Source organism: Pelophylax lessonae (genome assembly GCF_965119305.1).
Source record: "Pelophylax lessonae genome assembly, chromosome: 1".
Lineage (NCBI taxonomy): Eukaryota > Metazoa > Chordata > Amphibia > Anura > Ranidae > Pelophylax > Pelophylax lessonae.
Genome location: NC_138768.1, coordinates 805,615,512 through 805,642,075, shown reverse-complemented (window position 1 = coordinate 805,642,075; position 26,564 = coordinate 805,615,512). Strand labels below are relative to the sequence as shown.

General features: G+C 41.6%; 1 protein-coding gene across 1 annotated transcript in view; it reads left to right on the top strand.

Moving 5' to 3' along the window:
- Window positions 1–17,354: 17,354 nt before the first annotated feature.
- Window positions 17,355–26,564, top strand: part of GRK4 (G protein-coupled receptor kinase 4) — a 379,913-nt gene continuing 370,703 nt past the window's right edge. Inside the window, exon 1 of the mRNA XM_082256443.1 lies at window positions 17,355–17,654. Coding sequence (XP_082112569.1) covers window positions 17,597–17,654 — 58 coding nt within the window. The 5' untranslated portion in view covers window positions 17,355–17,596. The remainder of the gene's footprint in view (window positions 17,655–26,564) is intronic.

Below are 26,564 nucleotides of genomic sequence, written 5' to 3'. Positions count from 1 at the left end.
AGCGGGAACTATACAGGAAGCATTGACACAGACTCGGCTGCACAGAGGGCCGGACCAAATGACTTTGAGGGCCGCAGACGGCCCCCGGGCTGTAGGTTTCCCACCCCTGCTTTACAGCGCGGATAGATTAATCTCCCTGCTGGGCTATTCTATCTTCCTGGATGCCTAAACAGTGTCTGTATCTGATTGCAGCTGCTGTTCGGCTGACATTTTTTCTCGTTCAGATTTTTACATTTTTAATTGAAGGATGTAGGGCGGGGAGGGGGCCAACAGGGCCACCCAAAATTGTTGATAGGAAGGGTCAGGCAGCCCTGCCGTACTGGGACCGGGGTCCCCTTTACCACCAGATGTTGTCCAATACCTGCCTGAAGGATTATGCTGCCCCAACAGTGGCTTTTGCAAGGCAGCATTTCCCTGGAAGCTCTGAATGAATGTAGTGTAGAGGTGCAGGGGCAACAGACAGTGCCAGCTAGCGCTGGAATAGGGGAGAGCAGGCAGCTGCCAATCACACATCCCAGCATCAGAAGCTAGCAGCTGGGGAGGTCATACCTTGTCTAGGTGAGTGATGGCAGCTGGCAGTCTTCCCTGTGAGTGACCCTGCCTATATTATTATTATCAGCATCACACCCTTGCTTCCCCCTCCCACCTCACCCCTGTGATAGCCAGCACACAGCTCTCTCCTGTCTCTTTCACATACGGTCCATTTGTCCGTTTTTCATCCATCCGTTGACAGATGAAAAACAGACATCAGTGCATCTATGTAAAAACGGACGACAACGGATGATCATCCGTTTTCATCCGCTTCCGTCAATGTCCGTTATTTTGGAACGGATGAATGCCATATTTTTCATCCGTCAAAAAAACGGACCGGAAGAAAAACTGATGTAAACAGACAAACGGTCCGTTTTTCATCCGTTTTTGCATTGGTAGTGGATGTTAAAAAAAAAAAAAAACACGAAAAATGGATTAAAAACGGATACATTTTGTTGTGACTGAACTGCTGAACTGAACGGACTGTATGTGTGAAAGGGGCCTAAGTTGAAAGAAATGCAAGCAGTGGCTCAAGTGGGCTTTGCCTTGCCATCATTTGTTTCTTATGTCTCCTCTGCCCCCCCCCCCCCACACCACTTTGTGTGCCAATTGTGTAAATTGCCATGCTAAAATAATATAATGTACAAGGTGGCTCAATTAAAATGAAATAGAACATATAAATGTAGCAGGTTTTCCAGGCCTGTGGCCTGATGTGGGTCTGCCATTGTTACCGGTTACCTCTCCAGCCCATGTGAGCTGCGACCCTGGGTGTGAGAACTGAGACATTGACAACTCCGGCATCTTTGTTTGTGGTTTTATTGTAGATAAGGGGATGGGAGAAGGGAATGAGTGGGATACTCCTTTAGGCTTAACTAGATACAATTTGGGACTTTATCCGGAAAATGTCTGTTAACGCTGCCTTGACGCCAGCCAACGCTCACTGACGCATAGAACACACTGTAACTTGACAAAAGTGCTGAATCCCCCGACTCTTGGTCCAGAAGACTCAGGACTGTGGAGCATAGAACTACTGACACCGCTGCACTGCAAAGTCTCTGACCACCCTCTCCAGCCTGGCACTGACTGGAGGTAGCTTACTGTGAATTACTGTATAGCTGCAACTCTCAACTGGCACTCTGTACAATTCAGGGCCCAAACCGCAGGCACCCCCTTTACACGTTTAGCTCTTCAGGGTCCACTGCCGGTCCAGGCTTCTAAAAGAATCCCGGCCATATGGTTGTGATCTTTCCCCAGCCTGGCCCGGCTGTGACGTCAGCCGACAGTAGGCTTCAGCCATGTCACGGGGTCACAGGAGTGCACAATGGACTGCACTCCTGTGATCCACAGGAGAAATACAGTCAAAACAAGATTTGGCTGTACTTCTCCTTTAACAATATTAACCACTTGCCAACCACCCTATAGCAGATCTACTGCTACAGAGTGGCAGCGCTATGCAGAATGAGATTATATATATATATATATATATATATATATATATATATATACATACATACATACACACACACACATTATATATACACACACATACAGTGGGTACGAAAAGTATTCAGACCCCCTTAAATTTTTCACTCTTTGTTATATTGCAGCCATTTGCTAAAATAATGTAAGTTCATTCTTCTTCCTCATGAATGTACACATAGCACCCCATACTGACAGAAAAACACAGAATTGTTGACATTGTTGCAGATTTATTAAAAAAGAAAAACTGAAATATCACATGGTCCTAAGTATTCAGACCCTTTGCTGTGACACTCATATATTTAACTCAGGTGCTTTCCATTTCTTCTGATCATCCTTGAGATGGTTCTACACCTTCATTTGAGTCCAGCTGTGTTTGATTATACTGATTGGACTTGATTAGGAAAGCCACACACCTGTCTATATAAGACCTTCCAGATCACAATGCATGTCAGAGCAAATGAGAATCATGAGGTCAAAGGAACTGCCTGAAGAGCTCAGAGACAGAATTGTGGCAAAGCACAGATCTGGCCAAGGTTACAAAAAGATTTCTGCTGCACTTAAGGTTCCTAAGAGCACAGTGGCCTCCATAATCCTCAAATGGAAGACGTTTGGGACGACCAGAACCCTTCTTAGAGCTGGCCGTCCGGCCAAACTGAGCTATCGGGGGAGAAGAGCCTTGGTGAGAGAGGTAAAGAAGAACCCAAAGATCACTGTGGCTGAGCTCCAGAGATGCAGTCAGGAGATGGGAGAAAGTTGTAGAAAGTCAACCATCACTGCAGCCCTCCACCAGTCGGGGCTTTATGGCAGAGTGGCCCGACGGAAACATCACCTCAGTGTAAGACACATGAAAGCCCGCATGGAGTTTGCTAAAAAAAACCTGAAGGACTCCAAGATGGTGAGAAATAAGATTCTCTGGTCTGATGAGACCAAAATAGAACTTTTTGGCCTTAATTCTAAGCGGTATGTGTGGAGAAAACCAGGCACTGCTCATCACCTGTCCAATACAGTCCCAACAGTGAAGCATGGTGGTGGCAGCATCATGCTGTGGGGGTGTTTTTCAGCTGCAGGGACAGGACGACTGGTTGCAATCGAGGGAAAGATGAATGCGGCCAAGTACAGGGATATCCTGGACAAAAACCTTCTCCAGAGTGCTCTGGACCTCAGACTGGGCCCAAGGTTTACCTTCCAACAAGACAATGACCCTAATGCCCCGTACACACGTGCAGATTATCTGAAGACTTTTGTCTTCAGATTTACCTTTTCTATGTAGTGCAAGGGCCTGCCGGATTGCATACAAATTGAAAGTGTTTAGGTTTGACCTCATATTATATGGTTTTGGTAAGTGTACAGACAAAAGTCTTCAGATAATCTGCACGTGTGTACGGGGCATAAGCACACAGCTAAAATAACGAAGGAGTGGCTTCACAACAACTCCGTGACTGTTCTTGAATGGCCCAGCCAGAGCCCTGACTTAAACCCAATTGAGCATCTCTGGAGAGACCTAAAAATGGCTGTCCACCAACGTTTACCATCCAACCTGACAGAACTGGAGAGGATCTGCAAGGAGGAATGGCAGAGGATCCCCAAATCCAGGTGTGAAAGACTTGTTGCATCTTTCCCAAAAAGACTCCTGGCTGTATTAGATCAAAAGGGGGCTTCTACTAAATACTGAGCAAAGCTATGTGTACATTCATGAGGAAGAAGAATGAACCTAAATGATTTTAGCAAATGGCTGCAATATAACAAAGAGTGAAAAATTTAAGGGGGTCTGAATACTTTTCGTACCCACTGTACACAGCAGAAGCCGATCAGTGGGTGCCTGCCAATGGATGTCCGCTGCACCCGCTGATCGCCAAGGAGACACAGGACGGAGCTCTGCCTATGTAAACAAAGCAGAGCTCCGTCCTGACAGCAGGGAAGTGATGGATTCCTTCCCTGCAAAAGCACATCTCTTAGTAAAAGCTCCACACCTAGTACACAAAAACACTGGCTAGGCACACATTTAACCCTTTGAGCACCCTAGCTGTTTAACCCCTTCCCAGTCAGTGTCATTAGTACAGTGACAGTGCTTTTTTTTTAGCACTGCTCACTGTATTAGTGTCACTGGTTCTAACAAAGTGTCGGTTTCCAAATGTCCACCACAATATCCCAGTCCCACTAAAAAAAGCTGATCACCGACATTATTAGTAAAAAAAAAAAAAAAAAATGAACAAATAAAAATTCTAGTATATATCCCATAGTTTATAGATGCTATATCTGCGCAAACCAATCAATATACGCTTATTGGGGTTTTTTTTAACCAAACCTATGCAGCAGAATACATTTTGGCCTAAATTTATAAAGAAATCTGAATTTTTTTATTGGATAGGTTTTATAGCAATAAGTAAATAAATTTTTTATTTTTTTTTTTCAAAATTTTTACATTTTGTTTTTATTTATATTGCAAAAAATAGAAAACCCAGTGGTGATCAAATGCCACCATAAAGAAAGCTCTATTTGTGTGAAAAAGAAAATGATGTAAATTTAGTTTGGGTACAGCATTGCATGACTGCGCAATCACCAGTTAAAGTAGTACGGTGCTGAATAGCAAAAAATGGCCTGGTCATAAAGGGGGGTAAATCTTCCAGAGGTCAAGGTCTTAATGTTTTACAAGTGTACAAAGCATATGCACCCTACGGGGAGCTGCCATGTAAATAGGAGTTTGCATGTTCTCCGTGTGCCTGCATGGGTTTCCTCCCACACTCCAGACATGCTGGTAGGTTACTTGGCCCTAGTATGTGTATGTATGAATGAATGAGAGTTAGGAACTTAGATTGTAAGCTCCTTGAGGGCAGGGACTGATGTGAATATATATTAGTGCTGTGCAAATTGACAGTGCTATACATGTACCTGAAAGAACTATCAGCAGTGTGTGGGGAGTGATATGTTGCTGCCGCCTAGCATCCTTGATTGGAAGAAGATTGAAGGCTCCCCTGCCTACACATTACTATTAATAGGTCAGCCCTGAACAGCACTGGTGACCCATAGAATACAATAGTGCTGCAAATCCACATGCACGAGGGACCCCAAATCCAAATCCCTGTGTACGGGTAGCCCCAAAATCCCTGGGTACGGGCCGGGGCCCCCAAATCCCTGTGCACGAGGGACCCCAAATCCATGTGTACAGGGGACCCCAAATCCATGTGTACGGGCCGGGGGCCCCAAATCCATGTGTACGGGCGGCCCTGAATCCACGTGTACAGGTAGCCCCAAATCCCTGGGTACGGGCCAGGGGCCCCAAATCCCTGTGCACGAGGGACCCCAAATCCACGTGTACAAGAGACCCCCATATCCACGTGTACAAGAGACCCCCAAATCCATGTGTACAAGAGACCCCAAATCCATGTGTACAGGGGGCCCCAAATCCATGTGTACAAGAGACCCCCAAATCCATGTATACAGGGGGCCCCAAATCCATGTGTACAAGAGACCCCCAAATCCATGTATACAGGGGGCCCCAAATTCATGTGTACAAGAGACCCCAAATCCATGTGTACAAGAGACCCCAAATCCATGTGTACAGGGGACCCCAAATCCATGTATACAGGGGGTCCCAAATCCATGTGTACGGGGGGGGGGGCCCAAATCCATGTGTACGGGGGGCCCCAAATCCATGTGTACAGGGGGCCCCAAATCCAAATCCCTGGGTACGGGTAACCCCAAATCCATGTGTACAGGAGGCCCACCAAAGCTGAAGCATCCCAAGCTCCATCAAAAGTCTAAATTCCAGCAAGGAAAGGACTGTGACACCCCCTCCCCCTCCCCCTCACTTTATATATAAGCAAGCAGACATTGGAAAGTGCCCATGTTGTATTTGTAAGAATGCACATGAGAACACAACACTCAGGATTTAAAATAGAAAGCAAATAGTGAAGTCATCCAGCAGTATCCCTACCTATCTACCTCTGCTACCTACCTCCAGCAGGCTGAGCACAGCTCCTCACACACCACATACACGTGAGCACGGAGAAGAGTGATTGGCACCCAGCTTGACCTATCAAAGGAGAAGCAGCATCAGTGCTGCTCTCTGACTGGACTTCCTCTGATGAGGAAATGCACGCTGTCATTGATTTGCCACTCCCTGACTGGTCAGGATCCTCAGGGTCAGCGTTGTTCTCTGAGGCTGTAGTGGTGGAAGGCTGAGGGGGTGGGGTACTTACCTCAGGAAATGGACTACCTACCTACACACAAACCCCAGCCCTGATACACTCACATAAATATATATATATATATATATAATATGTGGAAGCTCTGTGCTGCCTCTATGTAGATTTACAGATACAGGCATGTGACCTGAGACACCTCTGTACTATCACTGGTGACTATCAGGTATATCAGCAAACACTGAGGAAAAGGAAAAAACTATTGCCTGTGTATGAGCTCACCTACCTACTGACCTACCTACCTACCTACCTACTGACCTACCTACCTTCCTACTGACCTACCTACTGACCTACCTACCTACCTACTGACCTACCTACCTTCTGACCTACCTACCTATCTACTGACCTACCTACCTACTGACCTACCTACCTTCTGACCTACCTACCTATCTACTGACCTACCTAACTTCTGACTTACCTACCTACTGACCTACCTACCTACCTTCTGACCTACCTACCTTCTGACCTACCTACCTACTGACCTACCTACCTTCTGACCTACCTATCTACTGACCTACCTACCTTCTGACCTACCTACCTACCTTCTGACCTACCTACCTACTGACCTACCTACCTTCCTACTGACCTACCTACTGACCTACCTACCTACCTACTGACCTACCTACCTTCTGACCTACCTACCTATCTACTGACCTACCTACCTACTGACCTACCTACCTTCTGACCTACCTACCTATCTACTGACCTACCTAACTTCTGACTTACCTACCTACTGACCTACCTACCTACCTTCTGACCTACCTACCTTCTGACCTACCTACCTACTGACCTACCTACCTTCTGACCTACCTATCTACTGACCTACCTACCTACTGACCTACCTACCTTCCTACTGACCTACCTACTGACCTACCTACCTACTGACCTACCTACCTACATACTGACCTACCTACCTACTGACCTACCTACCTTCCTACTGACCTACCTACTGACCTACCTACCTACATACTGACCTACCTACCTACTGACCTACCTACCTACTGACCTACCTACTGACCTACCTACCTACTGACCTACCTACTGACCTACCTACCTACTGACCGACCTACCTACCTACCAGTCACTGCATTCAGGGTTTCTTCATACCACAGACTGTGTGTTACATCACCTGTGCTAAAACAGCGTTAAATGCGTTCCCATATTGCATAATCTTGCGGTATGTTGTGCACATATTTCATGCAATATTTTCTTCATGGAAATATTTATTTGTACTTTATTTCTTCATGGAATTATTTTATTATTATACATGATTATTCAGTTATTTCTTTTTTTTTGTTCATTCAGGCCCTGTTCACACCGGAGCGTTTTCCAGCTTGTAAAACGCTCAGCTCTGAAGCTCCAAAACGTCCAACAAGCGAAATCCCATTCATGTCAATGGCCCCTGAGTGTTCCATCACCTGTGCGGAGACACGGTAAAATGCGTCCCCTTTCTGCATTATCCTGCGCTATGTTGTGTGCTCACTTAAATGCGATATCACTTCCTTCATTGAATTCGTTATTTGTACTTTATTTATATTATACATTATTATTTTGTTATTATTATTATACATTATTATTTTATTATTATTATATATTATTATTTTTTATTTTTTTATTCATCCACGCCCTGTTCACACTGGAGCGTTTTTCAGCCTGTAAAATGCTCAGCTCTGAAGCTCCAAAACGCCCAACAAGCAAAATCCCATTCATTTCAACGGCCCCTGTTCTCATCTGACACCTGAAGCAAAATGCCTGAAGCTCAAAAAAGTACAGGAGATTCTTTTTGGCAGATCTTCATTGAATTAGTTATTTGTACTTTATTTTTTCATGGAATTATTTTATTATTATTATACATTATTATTTAGTTGTTTTTTTTTTTTCATTCAAGCCCTGTTCACACCTGAGCGTTTTTCAGCCTGTAAAATGCTCAACTCTGAAGCTCCAAAACGCCCAATAAGCAAAATCCCATTCATTTCAATGGCCCCTGTTCACATCTGACGCCTGAAGCAAAATGCCTGAAGCTCAAAAAAGTACAGGAGATATTTTTTTGGCAGATAATGAGGCTGCATTCACACTTGTGTGCCGGTTCACACTTGTGCGAATATGCAGCCTGTTCCCGCATCGCATCCACACAAGAGGCAGTTCACACTGCCATATGCGATACGCAGGGTGTGTCAATTAAATGTTAACGACACCCCCAGTTTGATCGCATATCTCAGTGCGATCTGACAGTTCACACAGGATCGGATCGCACAAGTGTGAACCACTGTGCGATCCGATTCTGAGGCGGCTGAAAAAATACCTCATGTGCGTGTTTGGTGCGGATACAGTGCGAATTCAGCCATACAAAGTGTATGGCTGAACTCGCATCCGCACAGGAGATCGCATGTAATGAAGGAGCAGTGCGCTCCGAATTACATGCGATCTCGCAAGCCGCAATAATGTGAACCGGCACTTAGCGTAGCGTTTTTACTGCGATTTTTTTACTGCGATTTTCAGGTGTTTTTTTTCAGGCGTTGTTGGAGGCAGGCATTGACATCTATCAAAAACGTTGGTAATCAGCCCAAAAAGAAGCTCATGTTCTTTTTTCAGCTACAGGTGTTTTGCTTCAGGCGTTTAAAACGCTCAGATGTGAACAGGGGCCATTTAAATTATGGGGTTTTACTTGTTGGGCGTTTTGGAACATTTTTTTTAGCGTTTTTGGAGCTGAAAAACGCTCAAAAACGCCCAGGTGTGAATGGAGCCCCATAGACTTTAATAGAAGTACCTGACTTGAGCAGAAAAATGCTTGTAAAGTGTTCAAATAGCGGCGGTCAACCCATCATTTCCTCTCCCTCTCCTCCCCCTTTTACTTTCTATTGGCTAAACAAAAACGCCTGTAAAACGATTGTAATACACTTCTAACACGCTTTAAAAAAGCTGCAAAAAAAGCTTAAGAAAAAAAAAAACACCAGTAAAGCAATATACGCTCAGGTGTGAATGGAGCCTAAATTGTATAATTGTTATTATTTTGTAATTTAGTTCTTCATGGAATTATTTTTATTATTATTAATATTTTATTTTTAAATGTATAATTTAGGCTCCATTCACACCTGAGCGCATCGGCTTTTTATAAGCTTTTTACAAAGCGTTTTAGGACGTTTTACAGCTTCAGGCATTTTTGATTAACCAATAGAAAGCGCTAGAGGGAGGAGAGGGAGAGAAGATTAGGGGAGGAGAGCTGCTGTTTGAGCAGAAAATGAGTGACGAAACACTGGTAAAATGCTCAAGTCAGGCATTTATTTTGAAGTCTATGGCACCATTTACACCTGAGCGATTTTCTGCTTGAAGCTCTAAAACACTCAACAAGCCAAATCCCATTCATTTCAATGGCCCCTGTTCACATCTGTCACCTGAAGAAAAACACCTGTCACTCAAAAAAGTACATGTACTTCTTTTTGGCACCCGACTTGAGCATTTTACAAGCGTTTTGTCTCGTTTTTTGCTCAAACAGCAGCTCCCCACCCCTAAATTATTTTCCTAGTGCTTTCTAACATTTGTAAAAACAAAAAGAAAATCCCTCAAAAAAACTTCAATAAATTGATACGCTCAGGTGTGAATGGAACCTATGGGGCCAAAAACGCTTTTAATCTGCTAAAAAGAAGCTCATGTACTTTTTTGAGCTTTCAGTGTGATGACAGACATTGCATGGGATTCGGAGCAAACTGCTCTGAAAATCACATGCGATGTCTGTGCAATGCGAATTTAGCCTTAGGCCTCTTTCACACGGGCGATGTGCCCGATGGAGTCCATTCTGCTCAGCGGAGGATCGATCCGCTGATTCACGCTGAGCAGGCGGATGACAGCTCCATCTCCGCTCTGTGTGAATGGGCGGAGCTGTCAGATCCCTGCTGTCCTCTATGGGGAGATCGGATGAGAACGGTTCGCCTGTCCGCTCTCATCCGATCCTACTTGATCTGATTCTCCAGACGGAAGGAAAATAGGGTTTCCATCTGTATAGATTTCACGGACAGGATCGGATCCGATAGCAGTGGGTGTCAGCGGAGATGTTCCCGCTGACATCTGCGGCTCCATAGGGGAGCATAGAGCATCCAATCCGGTCCGCCTGAAAAACTGACAGGCGGATCAGATCGGAAAGCCCGTGTGAAAGGGGCCATACAGATTGTATGGCTGAATTTGCATCGGATTCGGACACAACGTGCACAGGACCCTTTTTTAGGTCTGCAGCAGAATCAGATTGCATGGTTGTTCACACCTATGCGATCTGATTCATGTCCAAACTGTCAATTCCCACTGCGATATGCGAACTGATCTGGGGGTGTCGTTAACTATGTATTGACAGTGATGCCCCCCAGCGATTCGCATTTGGCAGTGTGAGCTGCCTGTGATTGGAATGCGACGTGGGAACCCACAGTGGATTCGCAGGGTTCCCGCATCGCATATATATGAACTGGCACTTATGCTCAGATGTGAACAGGGGCCATTAAAATGAATGGGATTTGGCTTGTTGAGCGTTTTAGTCTCGGTTCACACTTCTGCGATGCGGGAATGCTGCGAATATGCAGTCTGTTCCCGCATCGCATCCGCACCCCTGGCAGTTCACACTGCCATATGCGATACGCAGGGGGTGTCAATTAAAAGTTAATGACACCCCCCAGTTGAGATCGCATATCGCAGTGCGATCTGCAAGTTCGCACAGAATCGGATCGCACTATTGTGAACCACCATGCGATCCGATTCTGCTGCGGATAAAAAAAAGGGTCATGTGCGAGTTTAGTGCCATTGCGGTGCGAATTCAGCCATACAAACTGTATGGCTGAAATTTGCACCGCACAGAGATTGCATGTCATTTTAGGAGCAGCGCGCTCCGAATTACATGCGATCTTTGTGATCGCACTAATGTGAACCGGCCCTTAGGCTGCATTCACATGTCAGCTTATAATCGCGGGCAGAACCGCCGCGGTTCCGCCCGCGATTCAGAGATTTATTGCAAATCGCGGGACGCCTAGCGTTGCCCGTTGATTTGCAATAGCCCCCCAAACGCCGAGCGATGTTGCCGCGATTTACGCCCGCCGAATCGCTGCAACATCGCGCAAACAAAATCGCGGGACGCAATACGCTCCAAAAAAGTACAAGAGCTTCTTTGGAGCGTATTGCGTCCCGCGATTTTGTTTGCGCGATGTTGCCGCGATTCGGCGGGCGTAAATCGCGGCAACATTGCTCAGCGTTTGGGGGGCTATTGCAAATCAACGGGCAACGCTAGGCGTCCCGCGATTTACAATAAATCTCCGAATCGCGGGCGGAACCGCGGCGGTTCTGCCCGCGATTATAAGCTGACATGTGAATGCAGCCTTAGAGCTTTAAGCTTCAAGCAAAAAATGGCTCAGGTGTGAACAGGGCCTTCGTTATTTTTATATTATTTGTTCATTCAATTGTTTAATAATTTTTTATTTAATCATTATTTAGTAAGGCTCCTTTCACACGGCCGCTCCGTGTGTCCGCAAATCATCCCATCCGTTTGCGGATGATTTGCGGACATCAATGTAAGTGAATGGCACTGCGGATGTCAGCGGAATACCATCCGCTGACACCCGATTTTCCTCCTTTCAGTTCTGTTCCGTTTTTACGAATGGAACAGAACCCCATTTTTCCTTCCGTGTAAAAAACGGAAAGGAAGGAAAATCGGATGTCAGCGGTGTCATCCGCTGACATCCGCAGTGCCATATACTTACATTATGTCCACATATCATCCGCAAACGGATGGGATGATATGCGGGCACACGGAGCGGATGACAGAAATGTCATCCGCTCCGTGGAAAAAAAAAAAAAAAAAGTCCCGCAGCGGACCTTTCACACGGAGCGGCCATGTGAAAGGAGCCTTATTTGTCATTTATTTGTTCATTCAATTGTTTATTATTATTTTAATCATTATTTAGTTATTTGCATTTTTGTTTTGTTCATAAAATAATTTTTTTATTAATATTTAGTTATTTGTAATTTATTTGCTCATGGGATTATTCTTCCTTACTATCTACTGCGTGTTCCAGCATCGCATCCGCAGCACAGGCAGTTCACACTGTCATATGCGATACGCTGGGGGTGTCAATTCAATGTCAACGATACCCCCAGATCAGATCGCATATCACAGTGCGATCTGACAGTTGTCACAGAATCGGATCGCACTAGTGTGAACCACCATGCGATCCGATTCTGCTGTGGACCAAAAAAAGGGTCCTGTGCGAGTTCACTGCGATTGCGGTGCGAATTCAGCCATACAAACTGTATGGCTGAATTTGCACTGGACAGACATTGCATGTGATTTTAGGAGCAGTGCGCTACGAATTACATGCAATGTCTATCATAGTGTATATAGTGTGACCCGGCACTTATTGTTCATGGAATTATTCTTTGGACTGCACAATCACATGTGTTGCGGTGGGCCGTGCTGAAATCCAAACACAGGTGTGACCACTCCATGTGAGGTAATTTCAGATGCAGGTCGGATCCGTCATCCGGTGAACTGATCAAATATAGAAAAAAGTGACCGCACTCCGAAAATTCAAATAAAAAAAAGAGTGATTTATTCTTCATCAAATAACATCAATGATCAAACTGTGAGACATGGGACAACAGAAGGTAGACGCGTTTCACAACATGAAAAGTCGCTTACTCATTACCATTAGTGTCGTTACAGCGATGCATTGTGCAAGAATGATGCATACATCATTTTTCCACAGCGCATAAGGATGAACAAGATCAATTGAGGGCCACCATAAGGTTTACACCATAGGAACGCAGTCCGGATGCGTTTTGGATGCTTTTCTGCATGTGCAATTTGGTGCGTTTTTGATGCGGTCCAGTGCATTTTTTCCCCCCTGTTTTTTCTTAACCTTAAATAAGGACATGTGTGTTCCAATGCCTTTATGGTGTGTTCCAGTGTGTCTTACCACGTTCCAATACAGTCTAGTGCTGAAAAAATGCACGCAATACTTTTTTTTTCTGGAACTGGAACGCCCTTGAACTGACAGCACTGGTGTGAACTGTGCCATTGAAAACTGTATAACCTACTATCCATGTGTTTTTGATACAGAAAAAAAAATTTGGCATTACTAATGGGCCAAACACACTATACAATTGTCTTCAGATTTTTTCCTTCAGATTCACCAAAACCATAATATGAGGTCAGACCTAAACACTTTCAATTTGTATTCAATCAGGCCGGCCCTTGCACTACATAGTTGAAGGTAAATCTAATGGAAATCTACCAACAAAAGTTGTATAGTGTGTATCCAGCTAAAATAACAATTTTCTACAATCAGTTTGTACAGATAAGAAGATGCAGACATTGTACAATCAGATTGTACAATGTATGGGGGAGTGATTTGGTCAGACAGATGAGTAAATGCAATCGTTGTCCAATCAGATTGTACAATGTATGTGGGAGTGACTGGATCAGAATGCACACCACACAGACATGTATTGAGAAGACGTTTTCATGAAAGTTTCAGATCCACCAATGATTGGAGACCATCTGCATAAAATGCACAGTTTTAGAGAGGGCATTTGCTGTGGGGGCATTTGATAGGAGGGAGGGGCCAGGAGTTAGAACGAGAGACCCGAGAAGAGGAGGATCCAGGCTGCTCTGTGTAAAACAAACTGCACAGAGGAGGTAAGTATAACATGATTGTTTAAAAACAAAAACAAAAAACTAGACTTTACAATCACTTTAATGAATGGAATAAAGCTGGAAGAAATATACTTCATCTGCTAATGAAAGGCTTATGAAGAGGTGCGACCTGCAGATCCGCATTACACTGAGCAGGTGCCTAATGTGCGTTCTCATTATAGCAAACGGATTTTCACGCATGCTCAAAAAAAAAACATTGATTATTTTCTTTTTTTTTTTGTTGTTAAATGATGTATAGTGTGATAGATACAGATGTTGTCCAATCAGATTGTGCAATGTATGGGGGAGTGACTTAGTCAGATTGCTGACTAGATGCAGATGTTGTCCAATGAGGTTGTACAATGTATGAGGAAGTGACTTGGTCAGACAGAGGAGTAGATGCAATCGTTGTCCAATCAGATTGTACAGTGTATTAGGGAGTGACTTGGGGCACCCCAAAGGCTGTGCGATGATTTCAGCCTGCCGAATCGCGGTAACACCGCGCAAACAAAATCGCAGGTTGCATGACGCTCAAAAAAGGTACAAGAGCTTCTTTGGGGCCTCATGCGACCCGCGATTTTGTTTGCGCGATGTTACCGCGATTCGGCAGGCGGAAATCGTGGCAACATCGCACAGCGTTTGGGGTGCCATGCAAATCAACGGCAACGCACAGGCGTCCCGCGATTTGCAATGATTTACGGACCACGGTTAGAATCGCAGTGATTCTGCCCGCGGTCCACTACGCCAACATGTGAACGTAGCCTTAGTGATTCTGCCTTTTACCACTTCTAAATGCATGGGAACACAAAATAAAGAAACAAACAAATATTCTCCTGTGCTCGGGTGGCATGTGACAAAGGATGAATGATCTTATGTGGTCTTTATAGGCACCGCTTTAGGTCTTGCTGCCCCCTCAGGACCAAGGGTATACAAAATACACTGCAAAACAACAAGATAGGGGCGCACCGACCTCGTGCATTACCGCTAAAAAGGTTTATTAAAATCTGAAAGCAACATACATTGTACTCACAAACAAATAATGATTGCACACATGTAACACATTGGAACCGGTCATCTCCAAAGTAGCCAGGGGACTCCTGTGCTGGATGACGTGCGGGTGTCCGCAAATGTCTGGCTAGGCTTACGCGTTTCGAGGGAGTACCCTCTTCCTCAGAGCCAAAAAAGTGCTAAATGTAGCACTTTTGGTGCACACATGTTTGCAACGTTGATCAAGACTTCTATTAGTTTGCACATTTTTGTCACATTTTCTGAAAGCGCACCAAATGTCCTGCATGCTGCATCTTTGCTGTGCTTTTAAGAAACGCAGCAAAAGCTCATGACCTAATAAAAGCCTATAGGACCGCAGCTAAAGGTAGACATGCGCTGTGACCAAACCGCAACACACCCGTGTAAACCCTGGCCTTAGAAGCACAGCACACCCCCAGCATGGAGACGTGATCAGTTACAGAAAATTTAAAGGGGACTCGTTTTCATGCACTTTTGCCATGCTGGAAAGGTGCGTTCTAGCGTGGCAAAAGCACACCAGTGTAAACAAAGCCTAAAAGGAACTTTCTTAGATTTTATTTTCATTTTTTTCTAGGGGCTTGTTTTAGTGTATGTGATTATAGATGTTTTCCTTAGGCTACATTCACACCTGAGCGTAGCGTTTTCGCACGTTTTTTACTGCAATTTTTACCGCGATTTACAGGCGTTTTTTGTGCAGGCGTTTTTAGATTGAATAGAGACCAATGGAAAACGCCTGTAATCTGCCCAAAAAGAAGCTCATGAACTTTTTTGAGTGTTGGGCGTTTTGCTCACAGCGTCAAAACGCTCAGATGTGAACAGGGGCCATTGAAATGAATAGGATTTGTCTTGTTGGGCGTTTTGAGAGCTGATCCTAGAGCAGAAAAACGCCCCAAAACGCCTACATGTGGAAGGATTTTGGATATTATGATGTTTGTGTTATTTCTATGTAAACAATATATAAATGCCTTTGATATTATGTGCTGCATTTATAAATAAATAAATAAATTATATATATAATTTTTTTTTATTATTTAGTTATAAATACAGTGTAGTAAATAACTAATGCAGGGCTGGTTTTAGTCCCGGTTCACACTACCACGACTTGTGAGGCGACTGGTCAGCCTGACAGGTCGCGGTCCATTTTGTGCTATGGGAACCGTTCTAATAGGAGCGACTCAAGTCGCTCCGACTTAGAAAATAGTTCCTGTACTACTTCGGGGCGACATCGGAGCGACTTGCATTGACTTCAATTATGTGAAGTCCGTGCAAGTCGCGCCGAAGTCGCGGTGCACGCGACTTCACAGGTCGCCCCCGAAGTCGTGCCGCGGTAGTGTGAACGGACACTGAGTGTATGTGATTATGGATGTTTTCTTTATATATTGGGGTATTTTTGATGTTATTACAGGTATTTATATAGTGCCATCTATATTATGATGTTTGTGTTATATGTATGTAAACAATATATAAATGCATTTATTATTTTCTGTATTTATAAATAATAATAATGAAAAAAATTATATATATATATATATATATATATATATATATATATATATATATATATATATATATATATATATATATATATATATATATATATATGTAATGTGTGTATGTGTATATGTATATAATGTGTGTGTGTGTGTGTATGTATATATATATATATGTATACATATGTGTGTGTGTGTGTATATATATATATATAAATACATTTTATTAAAATGTATGTGTGTGTGTAAATATATTTATCAAAATATATATGTGTGTTTGTGTGTGTGTGTGTGTGTGTGTGTATATATATATATATATATATACACATGTGTGTATGTATATGTTTTTCTTTTTTATAAATACAGCAAATAAAAAATGCATTATATATATATGTGTGTTATGTGTATATGTATATATGTATATAATGATGTGTGTGTGTGTGTATGTATATATATATATATATATATATATATATATATATATATATATATATATATATATATATATATACATATGTGTGTGTGTATATATATATATATATATATATATATATATAAATACATTTTATTAAAATGTATGTGTGTGTGTAAATATATTTATCAAAATATATATGTGTGTATGTGTGTGTGTATATGTATATATATATATATATATATATACATGTGTGTATGTATATGTTTTTCTTTTTTATAAATACAGCAAATAAAAAATGCATTTGTATATTGTGTGTGTATATAACATTGCAAACAAATATATATAATTATTTAAAAAAAGATGAAATGAATGAGTGGCAGTGGTTGCAGCTGCAGAGTGACATCCAAGGACTGTCCTGGACTGGCGGTGTGAATGCACCATTGACAAATGTGGGAAGGTGAAGCTGAGTGTAGAGAGAAGAAGGTTCATTCTGCTTCTGGGAGGGCTGTCAGCCTTGTCCCCGCCTCACTATAGGCAGCACTGAGAGCAAAACAGGAAGGAAGGAGCCCAGAGAGGAGAGAGCAGAGCACACTCACACTGTGCACCCAATGCTAGGGGCTGCCTGCTGCTGTACACTGTACAATGTGCTGGAGATGAGGCTGCCCATACACAGGATCTATGCAAGCAGAGGGCAGGTGCTACTGGCTGTCAAGGAAGAATAAAGAGGATCAACTGGGGTGGGGGGTGTGCAGCCAGAGATGTGTGATTCCCACTGCACTGATTCATGATCATGGAGATTGAGAACATTGTGGCCAACACAGTGTTGCTGAAAGCCAGAGAAGGTAAGAGGGATAGTGGGTGGGGAGCAGAGGCTGGATCGTGCACACATAGTGAAAGGCTGGGAGGCTGGAAACTGATTGCATGATTGAGAGGCATGCATGGTATGTGCATAGGGGATGTGGGATTTGCCTTTTTTTTTTTTTTTCTTCTGAATTTTATCATTGCAGCTTATTGTATAGAAGAAACACCAATGGGGGGTCTATTGCAGACTGTAGAGGGGATCTAACTGGATCAGATCACTCCTGTGCAGGCCAGCTCATCAATAACCCCTGTGCTGTCACACAACATATGGGCAATGCAGGGAGCAGTCTGGTGTATAGGAAATCTGCTGGCTGCTGCAGAACCTCCATTATGCATGTTCTGGATTTGCATATCATAACACAGTGCGTTTGCAGTATGCATTGCATCGGTTACAACCAGCAACTAGTGACTTGTTAGGTAGGATGGATTTATTAAAGTGCAGACCTGCTATTATTTGTGGGGGAGTTCTCTTGTAGGGATTGTTGGGGGTGTAATACTGCTCACTACATGGCTGCCAACATTTCCAAATAGTTTTCTTTGTTGCAAAGTTGTGCAGAAATCTGCATGGCTGTTGTGGAATGATTATTAAAATGAAACATAAAAATTACATTTTAATTTCCATCCTGGAGGTAAGATGGGGTGCTCATTGAATGCCTTGGTGGACTTGGAAGTGTCAAAGTGTTTTTATATTCAATATTCAGCTTCAAACATAATAGAATTATGTTGCATCTTTCTAGCAAAACTAGTTTTGGGAAAGGACAAAAATGTAAAAAAAATAATGTGTGTGTGTGTGTGTGTGTATATATATATATAATTTTTTTTTCATGTAAACATTTTATTATTTGTTATGGATAAGTTATAAATATAGATACATGCTAATAAATATATATGTATACTTATCCATAACATATACTATGATGTGAATGTGCAATGTATATGTAAAGCGCTGCGTAAATTGACAGCGCTATATAAGTACCTGAAATAAATAAATAAAATAATACTATACATATGTGTGTATTTAGATAAAGAAAACACATTCATATATTTTTTTTTGTTTTAATAGATTTATTCATATATATAAAATCTAAAGAAAAAGAAAAATGTATATACACACACACACACACACACACACACACAAGTTTTATATAGTCTTAATTATAGTATTTATAACTTTTTCAGCTACTGTCTGCTTATATGATTGCCTAAAGTTTCTGCTGTGCTTGTTGGTGAATGCGCAGATTCTTCTTGTCATTGGTGAACTGTAGACTCTGAATGCTGTGTATATATATATATATATATATAATATATGTACCTTCCTCTGTTACCTGTTAATAAATGTAGACAGCACATTTATCAGCTAGCAAATGGACACATCAATGTATCCTATCATGAGATACACAGGCTGCCTTTGCTAAATTCTTAGGTTGAAAATGCATGAAGCCTGTCTGACTTGTTGGTTTCAGTAACTTCAGGCAAGTGTATCAGAAGTTTTTTTTTTTTTTTTTTAATTTTTGATGCTGAGTTATTAAGTCTGACAATGTTTACGCATTAAATGAAGTGAAGATTCACTTTAATTATCCTATCAAGTGAAAAGAAAATTCCTGTTTACTTATTTCTTTCTTCTGCACATGATTGAATAATTGAGGTGAGTAGTCACACAATTTTGTCGTGTGAACATTCCCAAGTCGGAATCTTTATCTGATTACTTCCAGCGTGTTGGCTCTAGTGGGTCTGCATTTTAGACAGGCAAGCTTAGCATATTCAGGAGGTCAGCAATGGCAGCTCCCATCTCTCCCATGGAAGGTTTACTTCAAATCCGTCCAAAGCCCGTACCAGCAGATAAGCATTAATAGACAATAAAGACCGTTAACGTAGTTTCTTGTTTTGCAACTCTGTTTTCTATTTGTCAGGAAAATGAAGTTACACTATAAGTGGAGCTCATTCAGTCCTGCTGTATATCAGTACTGATCTGTATGGGCTTATTGAATAATGGACTTTAAAGTGCAAGCATTGTGCAAGAAACGACCTGCTGTTAACTAGGAATTGCCACTTAGCAGATTTGACCCAAGCTTATTATCATTATTGTCAGGAAAGTGGAGTAAAGCTTTAAGTGGAGCTACATCAATCTTGTTGCACATCGTTATTAATGTACAGTGTATGGGCTTATTGAGTTATGCCTCGTACACACGTTCAGATAATCGTACGATAAAACTCGCTTTCGACCTGATCGCACGATAATCTGATCGTTAGTACACAAGCTTTCGACAGCCGATCACGACAGTTGGTCCAACAAAATCCGAAGGGACAAACAGGAAAACTTCTGTTGTACGATAGCCTAGCGAATGACAATCGTTTAATCAGTACAGTGTGCGTCCGGTAAAAATCATTCGACAAAGACCGCGCATGATCAGAAACACTAAAATAGCACGGAAAAAGCCTGGCTGCCATTGTTTTTGTTTTGCACCATCTGATACGTAGCTACGCAACCAGGAAGCATTTCCAGAATTGTACGAAAAAAATCCTACTTTTTTATATGCATTGTTGAACTCGATGTTAGTATCATGCAACAAAATGCGAACGATAAGTCGTCCGATTATCTGAACGTGTGTACGAGGCATAATGATGTTATACGTGCAAACACTGTGCGTAAAGCTATGTACTACAAATAGGAATCGCCACTTGGCAGACTGTACCACAGCTTAGTATCATATTAGTCAGGAAAATGACGATACACTTTTAAGTAGAGCTACTTCAGCCCTGCTGCACATCGGTACTAATCTATATGGGCTTATTGAGTAATGATGTTTAAAGTGCAAACGCTGTGCATAAAATGACCTACTGCCACCAGTAATTGCCTGTTAGTTGACTGGACTCCAGTTTAGTATTGTATTAATCAGGAAAATGGAGTTGCACTTTAAGTGGAGCTCGTTCAGTCCTACTGCATATCCATACTAATCTATATGGTCTTATTCACTAATGCCATTTACAGTGCAACTACCGGGCCTAAAGCAACCCACTGCAACCAGGAAATTGCCAGTTAGCAGCATACAAATCCATATTAACGTTTTTAGTAATGACATTGAAAGTACAAACCCTGATCATAGGGACCCACTGGACCAGGAGTTGTCTGTGTAGTTAGCAGATTGTGCAACAGTTTAGTATTCTATGTGGCAGAAAAATGAGGTTACACTTTCAGGCTAGGTTCACACTGCTGCCATCCGATTTTGATTCAATTTTCTAGTGCGATGATGATGTCTCTTTCATATTTTATGGGGCCAAAATTGGGCTGGAATCGCACCATAGTGCAAGAACCTTTTCCAAAATCACGCTGTGCTGAGTTGGATTGATGTGAGCAGACATGATTGAAAATAATGTGATTTCCATTGTCATGCAATTCTGTGCAACTTGCGTCTCATCTGAAATGGCACTAGTATAAAGGAGCCGTAGGCCTGTTTCACGCAGGCTTCAGCTTGTATAAGAGCAGTGTGAACAGCAAGCTTTGGTAAAGTATTTACAGAGCTTTCAGCAAGCTTTGTTAAAGTGCCACTCAGCTCCAGTTTGTAAATGTTGAACACTGATGCTATTAAGTGTGTTGACTGCCACTTTAAACAAGTTGCTAGCAGTCTTTCAACAAGCTTCAAGAAATGCTGAAGCCTGCTAGCAGCTTAGTTAAAGTGCCAATCAGCACTTCCATTAGGATCTGTGTTCAATATTTACAAACTGGAGCTGAATGGTGATTTAAAAGCTTCCCCAAAGCTTGCTGAAAGCTCTGCAAATGCTTTGTCAAAGCTTGCTAATCACACTGTGAAACAGGGCTTTGTGGTGCCTCTTCAGTCCTGCTGATCAATATTCATCCATATGGGCTTTATGAACAATGATATTTAAAGTGCAAACACTGTGCCTAAAGCAACTACTGTAACCAGGACTTGTCAGTTGGTGGACTGAACCACAGCTTAGTATATCATTTGTCATGCAAATTAAGGCTGGCCATACACTATACAATTTTCTTGTTCAACTTTCCTTTAGATTTACCAAAACCATGTAATATAGGGTCAAACCTAAACACTTTCAATGTGTATGCAATCAGGCAGGCCCTTGCACTACATAATTTAAGGTAAATCTAAAGGAAATTGAATAAGAAAATTGTATAGTGTATGGCCAGCCTTAGTTACACTTTGGGTGGTGCTACTGCAGCCTTGCTGCGTGCCAGTACTGATCTATATGGACTTACTGAATAATTGTATTTTAAATATCAATAAAACGTTCTCTGAATGATGCCTGTGCTGAGCAACTGACCTCCTGTGTTCAGAATGCTTCAGGCGGCCTCTCAGCACAGGACCCAGAAGCAAGTGGAGATCCCAGGAGTAGCATTTTTATTTCCAACTTCCAGGGGACATCGGCCCCAAGGTACGGTATATAAATAGTTACATTGGTCCCAGCTGGTCCGGTGTCACTATGTTTAACATACTGATGCCTAGAATTCTTCTTTAAAGCGCAACCCTGTCCCTTAAAATGACCTACTTCGACCAGTAATTGCCAGTTAACAGATCTGAGTACAGCTTTCTGCAGGCTTATTAATCAAATCCCAGTAGTGTCCATCTACTTCTGTGTGTTTTTGGGAGTATTGAACTAACAGTCACATGCAATGTCTGCCTTTTTTTTATTTTATATATTTTTTGTTATTTTTTTAGGGTTTTGTACCATGGTACAAACAATAAAGTAGAAAATAGTGACATTAAGCAAGTTCAATTGAATCCAATGGCTGACTTATACGAAATAATTTTAAAGCAAGTCACCCACAACTTCAAGTAAACAGAATAGTCTCTTCCAATGTATTGCATGAAGATATGAAAAAAAAAAGTAATGACCTAAAAAGGTATACCAATGGAGATTTTAGTCATTACAATCAAAAAGTAACACAGGAAATAACCACAATGTTTGCATTCACACAGCATGTGTAAGAGTTGACAGATAATAGATTCCTAAGGGCTCTTTCACACGGCCGCTCTGTGTGAGAGCTCCGCTGCGGTCCTTTTTTTTTTTTTTTTTTTTTTTTCCACAGATCGGATGACATTTCTGTCATCCGCTCCGTATGCCCGCATATCATCCCATCCGTTTGCAGATGATATGCGGACATAATGTAAGTCTATGGGGGTTTGCAGATGACCCCGCTGACATCCGATTTTCCTTCCTTTCCGTTTTTTGGATGGAACAAAAATAGGGTTTTGTTCAGTTCCAAAAAACGGAACAGAACTGACAGGAAGAAAATCGGATGTCAGCGGATGGTATTCCGCTGACATCCGCAATGCCATAGACTTACATTATGTCCGCAAATCATCCGCAAAAAAATAGGATGATTTGCGGACATACGGAGCGCCCTTGTGAAAGGGCCCTAAGATACAAAGGTATAAATCCAAGTACAAATATGAATGAGTACCATACTAATCAATAAAATCGCTCCTCAAAAGAAAAATGTAAATGTTTGACCCAAAGTGTATATACTTCATATGTGCAAAATATAGAGGTGGGTTCTAAATCTAGGGTACCAAATGGTCATGACTCCCTAGCGGTCCATATTTTAATAATCTACTCTAGATTGCACCTTATTGTCCCTGTAAGATGTTCCATTTGTACTGATTTCTGGAGTGGAATTCAACAACTGTGACTGGGAAGGGATCTCGGTTTTCCTACAAGAGCGCGGAAAAAGTCACCTGGCTGTGGTTAGAATATGCGTGATTAATTTTTTAAATATTTAGAGCAGGGTTTCTCAACCAAGGTTCAATGGAACCTTTAGGCTTCCTCCAGAGGTTGTTGGGGTTCCTTAAACAATTAGCTATTTCTGCCTCTTAGATAAGTTCCCACTGACACCATTGATCTTTTTAGCAATCTGTAAGGTGGTAATTCTTCCCAATAACCATAAATTTAAGGAACATTCTTCCCACTGACCATCACACTAATGTAACATAAGCTGTAGATATAGTAATGTTTAGCAGGGGTTCCCTAAAACCGGAAAGTTATTTCAAGGGATCCTTTGTTGAAAAGTTTGCGAGAGACTGATTTAGAGATACCTGGGTAAGGAAAGCCTAGGAGGTTATAAAGAGGATCTAAAGGTAAAAAATATCTAAAAGCCGTTTAAGCCGGTAACCACGCCCCGGACGACGTCACGTATGACGAAACTGGTCGGGCGGTACCTGACGTGACGCTACCACTCCCCCTGAGACGCCGACTCTGTATCCACACGCGGGACGCCGCAATTTTATTGCTCTTTTTATTGATTCATTTATTTCTTCAATTGACTTTTTTCACACAGATGCACAGTCTTTGATATGTCATTATTAATTTGTATATATTTTATATAATTTGTATATTTGGGTAATCATTTATATTCAACACTGGTTAATGTTAGCGCTACGCGTTTTATTGGAAATATTTGTTTGCATGCTTTACAGACTTGAATAGTGAACACCTTTGGGGCTATGCTGGCCATACACTATATGAAAAATCGTTCAAACTCATTTTTGAAAAATGAACACTCAGCGGTGAGGGCAAACGTTCGTACCATCATGTAATGACCGATAATACATTCAATGGACATAAATTAATCAGTTTTTTGTTTTTTTTTCACATATAGCTAATGCAAACAGTTTGCATGAGAAACTTAACATTTCAATTTCAGAGAACATTAACCTTTCAATTTATCTATCGTTCGGCAGAAAATTTCCACACTTGTCCTTCGTTTTTTCGGCTCAAAAACATCACAACCGATTTTACTGATTTGTGCCCATTAACCCGCCGAAAAATTAAAGAACTGTCCAAATGACCGAATTTCGGCCGTTTTTTTTTTTTTTTATATGGTGTATTACCAGCAGAGTGCCTGAGTTTGTGACTGCTGAGCTTTGTCCATGCAATGTATTTTTCCTTCTTGGAGAACTTGTGGAAAGACTAAAGCACCCCATAGATGATACAGGTTTTTTTTTGTTGTTCAACAAGCGGGTTGACCAAAAAAAATAAAACAAAAAAAACTGACTCTATTTTCATCCATACCCATGATGTGGATGGAGGAATCCCCCCGACCACTGAGCAATTGTATTCTGACCGTGGGGAAGTCTCCCTGCTGATCGGCACTGCTGGCCTATAGTCTGCAGCATTGATCAAGCAGGTAAAATCTGTCAGGGGGGTTGTACAGAAGTTGATCCATAGAACCCCAACCTCAGTGCCCATACATGAATCCCAGCTGAACCAGCCAAATCTTAATCCAGGAATGGCTGACCTAATACAGACTCGTCCTCTTGTGAATATAATGCACCCATTTATCTTAAGCTATTAAAATAATTTTGTACGTATTGTATTAAGCAAAGTACAAACAATGAAACCTCAATTTTAAATATTTATTTTTTTATTTAACTATATGATGGCTTAAATGTCGTTCAACATGAGGGTCGTGCTCTTTAACTTTATTGTAAAAGTCAACTTGGGGAGACAGTTTGCTATGTTCTCTCTTTGTACTTAAATTATTTTATTTTTTTTGGATAGAAGATTTTCAGTTTTCTGTGCTGTTGGCAAAATAAATTTTAAGCAGTGTTCTATAGGAGGTTTAAGCAAGCGAGGAATTTAGATATTAGGCTATTTATGCTGAGTTTATGTTGTACTTGAATAGATGGGATATATAGAATTATATATGTATATAGATTGGGAATATAGCATATGTACAGTATGTGTATAGATGGGGAATATAGCATATGTATGTATATAGATGGGGAATTATAGAATATGTATGTCTATAGATGGGGAATTATAGAATATGTATGTGTAATAGATGGGGAATATAGCATATGTATGTCTATAGATGGGGAATATAGCATATGTATGTGTATAGATTGGGGAATATAGCATATGTATGTCTATAGATGGGGAATTATAGAATATGTATGTGTAATAGATGGGGAATATAGCATATGTACAGTATGTGTGTAGATGGGGATTTATAGCATATGTATGTATGTATGTATATAGATGGGCAATATAGCATATGTATGTATATAGATGGGGAAATATAGCATATGTATGTGTATAGATTGGGCAATATAGCATATGTATGTCTATAGATGGGGAATTATAGAATATGTATGTGTAATAGATGGGGAATATAGCATATGTATGTCTATAGATGGGGGAATATATCATATGTATGTCTATAGATGGGGGAATATAGCATATGTATGTGTATAGATTGGGGAATATAGCATATGTATGTCTATAGATGGGGAATTATAGAATATGTATGTGTAATAGATGGGGAATATAGCATATGCACAGTATGTGTGTAGATGGGGAATTATAGCATATGTATGTATGTATATAGATGGGCAATATAGCATATGTATGTGTATAGATTGGGGAATATAGCATATGTATGTCTATAGATGGGGAATTATAGAATATGTATGTGTAATAGATGGGGAATATAGCATATGTACAGTATGTGTATAGATGGGGATTTATAGCATATGTATGTATGTATATAGATGGGCAATATAGCATATGTATGTCTATAGATGGGTAAATATTGCATATGTATGTCTTGTAACAGGAAGTCAGCTAAATCTGGGAATGTAGTCACAGGAAGGAGATACATTTCCAGCTGACTTAGAAAGTCCATTAATTAATTTAGGGTGTTGGCTACAGAGCTAGCCAGCAGGAAGTTGAAAGGCCTTCAGCTGTTCAGAATGAGGAGATCAAGGCCTCTATAATTTGTCCAGAGAAAATCTATTGAGTGCTGCCTCCTGTCGCCGTGTAGGCTGGGAGAGGAGGACAGACATACGTGTACCTCCCGAAGCTGGTGGGCATGGGAGAAGGACTGCTGCCTCCTGTCGCCGTGTAGGCTGGGAGAG